The 6,519-nt window shown below is 40.4% G+C and overlaps 2 protein-coding genes across 2 annotated transcripts in view; one reads left to right on the plus strand and one right to left on the minus strand.

Annotated features, from left to right (window-relative positions):
• The window catches only part of LOC103364583 (sialic acid-binding Ig-like lectin 15), a 13,104-nt gene extending 12,502 nt beyond the window's left edge, over window positions 1-602 (minus strand). Inside the window, exon 1 of the mRNA XM_008291735.1 lies at window positions 573-602. The gene's annotated coding sequence lies outside the window, so the exon portion shown is untranslated. The remainder of the gene's footprint in view (window positions 1-572) is intronic.
• A 1,936-nt stretch (window positions 603-2,538) lies between these two features.
• On the plus strand, window positions 2,539-5,695 carry LOC103364584 (sialic acid-binding Ig-like lectin 15). Its single transcript, XM_008291736.1, has 3 exons — window positions 2,539-2,591; window positions 2,876-3,268; window positions 4,493-5,695. Exons 1-3 carry the CDS (start codon window positions 2,543-2,545, stop codon window positions 4,915-4,917), a joined length of 867 nt encoding a protein of 288 aa, XP_008289958.1. The 5' UTR covers window positions 2,539-2,542; the 3' UTR covers window positions 4,918-5,695.
• The last annotated feature ends 824 nt before the right edge of the window (window positions 5,696-6,519 follow it).

The raw sequence follows: 6,519 nt of genomic DNA on the forward strand, positions 1-6,519 counted from the left end.
GTGGAGACAGGACTGGATTTGGGGTCGAGAAGAAATACCGGGGACTCCACATGTGTCAGTTAGAACTGAGCGCGCCTCCTGAACGAAGCATCTTCAAGAACCAAAGACAAGTTGTTCTGCTGATAAACTAAGAGGTACTTTAAACCAGCATTCCATCTAACAGCCAGCAGGAGGCGACTCCTCTATAAAAAGAAGTTTGATCGTACTGAGTAGAAAATAAAGCTGCTTGTAACTTCGTCTGCTACCTTAATAAACATTTTGTTAATACGTTTATGGTCTCAATCACTAGTTTCAACTCTCCTTCAACACATGTTAATTTAATAAACCGTGTTCCCATTTAGAGGAAAATAGAAGCAATAAACCAAATAGCAATGGCCAAATGCCAAACTTTGAGGCTTTACAATGGTGCTTGTAAAACCAGTGGAGGATGTCACAATAACCACTTCTGTTTTTTATATACATTGATGAGCTTAAAAATACGTTTCCTCTTTCAATCAAATGTTTCTCCCCTATTAAAGATGTTTTCTAAGGCTTTTGGTTGCTCTCATTGTTCTTAATTAGAAGTATCTTACCGGTGATGATCACAGACAGGACAAGAGTCTGCTGCCACATCCTCTGGCTGATAAGACGCAAACACACAAAGGTCAGACTCTCAAACGAAAAGTGTAAATGCAGGAAGTGGTGTGAAGTGTGTCATATGTAAACTACATATTTCCAGTCAGTTAGAAAGAAGAAGTAAAAGAGAAGCAGGCCACAGGTCACTTCAACTAAATACATCAACAAGCAGCTACAGAATTATTATTTCACTTAATGTCCATATAACAAAACATTTGAAAACATTTTCTTAGCATACATATTATTTTACATACGTTTTTTTCTCCCCCTATAAATTCACCCCTTGATCAGAAGTACTTTGTTTTTTCAGATTTGCTCTTAAGCAGGAAGTTTCCTACAACATGGTACTATCAGTCTCTAATTTGAAACGTGCTGTATGTACTTTAATGGTCGCTTACTGTTCACAAAAGAAATGTGTGAAACTTTTTCCATTATACAGAGCAGATAAAGTTTTAAAAATAACTGGTAGAAGAATCAATAACAAAAACAATTAGATTTGGACACTTGACTAGACTTGGATTGTTAGTTGCTATTCTAGAGATGCTAGTTGTTGGCGTAAGATTACCAGTTTCAAACCTGCTGATGCTAGTTTCTGGCCTAAGATTGCTGTTGATAGCTTACGATTGCTAGTTGCTCAGCTGGAGATGCTGGTTGCCAGCCTAACATGAAAACTTGTGAACACACAGATGGTAGCTGTTATGTTAACATTGCTACTTGTTAGCTTAAGATTGGTGATTGCTAGTGAAAGGTTGTTCGGTGTTAACCACGAGACGTTGGTTTCTAGCCTGAAATTGCTGGTTACTAGTCTCAGATTGCCAGTTACGTTCCTAGAGATACTAGTTGCTAGATTGGGATTTATAGCTGCTTCACTGAGATTGCTTGTTGCTAGCCGAAGCTACTTGCCAATCCGTAATTGGTAGTTTCTAGCCTAAGACTGGTAGTTGCCAATCCAGAGATGGTAGTTGCCAGCCTTAAATTGCTAGTTGCTAGCCTGAAATTGCTAGTTGCTAGTCTAAGATTGCTAGCTGCTGATCTGGGGATGTTAGGTGCTAGCCTGAAATTCTGAGTTGGTAGCCTAAGATTGCTAGTTGCTTGCCTGGAAATTGCTACTTGTTAGTCAAGCATTGGCAGTTGCTGATTTGGCTGGGGCTGTTGGTTAGCACTGTTGCCTCGCAGCAAGAAGGTCGCCGGTTCACGTCCCGGTGGGGGCACCGGAATCTTTCTGCGTGGAGTTTGCATGTTCTCCCCGTGCAGCGTGGGTTCTCTCCGGGTTCTCCGGCTTCCTCCCACACAGTCCAAAAACATGCTGAGGTTAATTGGTGATTGTAAATTGTCCATAGGTGTGAATGTGAGTGTGCTTGGTTGTCTGTCTCTAAGTGTAGCCCTGTGATAGACTGGTTACCTGTCCAGGTGAACCTGCCTTCACCCTGAGTCCGCTGGGATAGACTCCAGCCCCCCATGACCCTAATGAGGATTAAGGTGTAGAGATAATGGATGGATGATCTGAGGATGCTTGGTGCCAGACTGAAATTGCTCACTGCTTACCAGGAGATGCTATTTGCTGCCTGTAACTTTTTATTTTCAGTTATTAATACAAAACCTATCTGCTAATAAATTCAGAGGTTTTATTATGAATAGATATCAGTCAGTGTGTAAAAAGACATCTGAGTACTTCGTCCACTACTGCTGGTACACGCAGTACATCAAAGACTGTTGAGTTTGTTTTTTGGAATTAAAGTTAAATGTGTTTCTCCTGTAGGTTCTTACTGGATTTATTGACATAGACAACTGATTTCCTCATACTAGCACACAACAGAGACATAAAGGAAATATAAATAGAAGAATGGAAAAACATGGGATGTGTCTGGGAGGTACTGAGTCACATGAAGCAGCCGTCCTGCCTCCTCGTCTCTTCAGTGGTCTCAGCATGGACGCCCGGTTGGTCTGCAGCACTCTGCTGTTGTCTCTTATAGGAGGTGAGCTGATTTCATTTAAATCACCTTAAATCTGTCAGAATGAGATCTCTGTGGATTAGCTGTTGTGTTTCGGACAGAAGCAGCCTCTCAGATTCCTCTGTAGACCACAAGTAAAGCAGAAGTGTAAGAAGTGTGGCTCACTAAATGGTTAAAGTCGCTTTTAGTGAGAAAAACGTAAATAACGAGGGTGTAAATCCAACTGAACTAACTTAAAGGATCGTTCTGGTGTATTTGTTTTGCCATTAAAGTGACTACCGTGTCTCTCTGGGTAAATATTTGAGCAGCAACTCTCGGCTCCGGAGACGACGGCTGGTCCATGAAGGTGCACTCGGAGGTGCGAGGCATCGAGGGCTACCCGGTGGTGCTGCCCTGCACCTTCAGCCACCCCCAGCACTCGCAGCACTCCTCCCTGCAAGTGTTGTGGCGTCTGGGCCACGGCGTCGGCGCCACCGTCCTGTACCGCTGCACCAGCCGGCCCGGAACCCCCACCTGTGAGCCGGGCCCGCAGCAGGACCAACGCTACCGTCTGGAGGGGAACCCGCGTGAGCACGACCTGTCGCTGCGCATCAACGGCGCCACCCTGCAGGACAGCGGGCGCTACTACTGCCGGGTGGAGGTTCAGGGCCGAGAGCACGTCAGCTTCGAGGACAAGATGGGGACCAGGCTCAGAGTGGAGGGTACGGTCCAAAACACTGCACCTTCAACATTTATGAAGTCAAACACTGAATCCTTTAAAAGTCCAAACAGTGACTTTGTTTTGTTGATGATGATGATTTCTTTCAGGTTCAATTATTTGGAACCAACTGGTGCAGGAAAAATTTTTAAAATGCTTGAAAAACTAACACAAATTAAAAGTTTCAGTTGTTTCAGAAGGGAAAAGCGAGAACTATTTCCAGGTTTTGGGTCATTTTTTATCGACTGACCCACATTTAAGTCTCTAAAAAGTTATGTTTCAGCTCAACAAAGACAATTTAAACAAACAGTTTGCATACTTTTTTTTTTTTTTAAAGTCCAGACAGTTTCAACTAAAATATGCTCAACCAACAAACTGCATTGTGTTACAGAAGAACCAGTTCTTCCTTTTGTAATCAAAGGTAGTTTTAATTATTTAATGATCGGCAGCTAAAGTCGTTATTCCATGTAGTAGTTTCTCATTTTTTAATGTGAGTTTATATTTTTATATTGACCCAGCTCATTAAAATAAATTAAAAGGTTTATCTAAAAAGGCAAATTTGATCTTTTTGCAACCATTCATGTACCCTGTAAAAAATTGATTTTTTTTTTTTATTGCTGTTTTTTCTCCTCACAATTTACAGTCTTTGTTTTTTTCATTTTACTGATTTTCCTTTTTCAGATAATAACTATTAAAATCACAGCAGAAAGTTTTAATTTACAGGTTAACCAGTAAAAACCGTCATTACAATTAGTATTTTGTTCCTTTTTTTATTATTTGACGATGAAGTGAAACAACTTTTTTACTGTATTTAAACTGGTAAATTAAAATGTATTGTTTTATAAACATGTGCCGTTATTTGAAAGGAAAATATTGTGCAGTCTATTAAGGACTGAAAATGTAATAATGTAAAGAATTAGTAACTGTTATTTTAGAGATCTTTCTTGTTTTGTTAAATGACATATAATCAGCACAATAATAGTAAAATCACAGGAAAAGGTATTAATTACATGTTGGCTGTAAATTTAAAAAAAAAAAAGGATATATGCTAATTTGTTCTTTTCCACTGTGTGACCATACAAGTGTACCGTTTGTCTATACGCTAAAAATATAACTATTTGTCATTATTTCACAGTTTTTAATGTCACCATTTTTTAACTTGTCTTTTCCGACTTACTTTCGGTGAATAAAGGCTTTAAGAAGACTAACTCCTGTGTTCCTCCTGCAGCTCCTCCAAAGATCCTGGCCCTGGCCGTGGAGGGCAGTGAGCAGTCCGGCTACACAGCTCTGTGCCGGGTTCAGGGCTCCCCGCTGCCCGACGTCCAGTGGCTCGGCCCGGACGAGCTTCTGGAAGGTTCTCTGGTCGGGCCTCTTTCTCAGGGCTCCGCCACTCACTTCCACACCGTCAGCCAGCTGAGGGACGTGGAGCCGGGGCAGCAGTACACCTGCAGCGCCTCCAACCCGCTGGGCAAAGAGCAGGCCACCCTGTACGTCCTGCCTCCCCGGCCCCCCATGTCCATGACCGGAGCCTCGCCTCCACTGCTTCTCCTCCTGTCGCTGTCTCTGGGTGCCAAAGTCCTGCTGCTGGTGGGGATGGGCGTTTGGGTGGTGCAGGGTGGAGCTCTGCAGGGAGTCAGCTGTTGGGCCAAATAACCTGCAACACTTATATCTATATATATGTAACATAATCCATGTGTGGATTAGGACAGAATGTCATGTCGCTGTGAGCTGATCTAAATGCTTGTTCGTGTGTGTAATGATAGAAATATATTTTCATACGCTCAGAAAAATAAAATCTCTCTGGTTCTTCAAAGCATCACCACCATTTGAAGAACGTCTTCATTTAGGAGGTTCTTCTTGTACTTCATGTGGTTCTTTAAAGCACTAAAGGTTATTTGATTTGGTGGCAGACATTAGCATAAAATTAAAGATGCAACTAGCAATTATTTTCATTAGTGTTCCATCATTTGGTCAATAAAATGTCATGAAACAGTGAAACATGTCCGTCGCAGTTTATTGTGTAACTTTTTGTTCTGTCTGATCAACAGTCTAAAACCCCAAATAACAAACGTAAGGACCCCAGAAATTCATACTTTTGATTAAACGACCTAAAAGATTCTCAAGACCGGCTGCAAAAACTCAACCAGGTGAGAGCTATTTTGAAAATGATTCCTTAAAGAACCTATTTTTTTTTTAAAGGTTCTTTGGAGCACTATATCTATGGTTCCATAAAGGAGCCATTTGTTGTTTGAGGCACCTTTGGGGGTTCATTGAAGAACCGTTTGAAGACAGAACATCTTTCTGGAAATGGTTTTATGGCGTCACTTTGAAGAACCATGTGTGTTTCCAGTTGACACTTTTGTTTTTCTGATGTAGAGAAGAAGCATTTAGAATAAAAGCCGTACATTAATAAACACTTATAATGTCCTAACATCTGCTCATGAACTTCTGTTATTCAGTTTAGTTTTGTCCATTGATCTGTCCTATTTTATGAGCTTTACATTTTATTGTTCATATTTGTTATTTGTTGTCCAGGGATTATTTCACGAATGATAAAAATCTAATTCCTCTCTTTGCACTTTAAGGTGCTAACTACATTTTACAGCTTTAAACAGACTGTTGGTGATACAAGAACCTTAACATCAGACAAAAAAAAACCGCATGAATATAAATGGTTTTAAATGTTTTTGGACTGAATAGAACTTTATTGATCCCTTTGGTGCAAACCACAGGAAAACTATTGAACTGGCTTGTGCTTGTGGGAAATAAAAACATCAGAAGTCCAGTTTTACGTGTATTTAATGGTGATTTTTACAATGAAAATTGACAAACTGGTAAATATTACATCCTTTCACCCATCAGTTAAAAAAGTCTATGTTTACATTTTTAAAATAAGTCTCAATGAAACGTGTCTCCATTAGTGTCACACTGCAGTAATTAACCCCGCTACAAACACCACAACATATTCAATTAACTTCAAATCTGCCACCAGTGGATGCAAGCGTACGTTTTCTTACAGCTACTCAATAACAATCCAGCCACAGCAACATAAAAATAATAAAGTTAAACACAAGGCACACGGGAGGTTCTACGTTGAAGCGGGACTGCAAAGAAGATTTTAAAAACTAGACAGTATTTACAAACCGCTTCATCTTAAAATAACTGCAATATGTGTCTTTAAATTCAGATACATTCAACACATGCGAGCTAATTTCTGCTAAAATACAACAACTACATGTTCTGTTATGCTCATGT

The sequence above is a fragment of the Stegastes partitus genome, unplaced genomic scaffold, assembly GCF_000690725.1.
Source record: "Stegastes partitus isolate 25-593 unplaced genomic scaffold, Stegastes_partitus-1.0.2 Scaffold760, whole genome shotgun sequence".
Taxonomy (NCBI): domain Eukaryota; kingdom Metazoa; phylum Chordata; class Actinopteri; family Pomacentridae; genus Stegastes; species Stegastes partitus.

Excerpts from the sequence above, each read along its gene's own strand:
- LOC103364584 (XM_008291736.1), top strand. The coding sequence starts at position 2,543 with ATGGACGCCCGGTTGGTCTGCAGCACTCTGCTGTTGTCTCTTATAGGA. Across the intron at positions 2,592-2,875 it reads GCTGTTGTCTCTTATAGGAG|CAACTCTCGGCTCCGGAGAC; the intron begins GTGAGCTGATTT and ends ATATTTGAGCAG. Across the intron at positions 3,269-4,492 it reads GACCAGGCTCAGAGTGGAGG|CTCCTCCAAAGATCCTGGCC; the intron begins GTACGGTCCAAA and ends TTCCTCCTGCAG.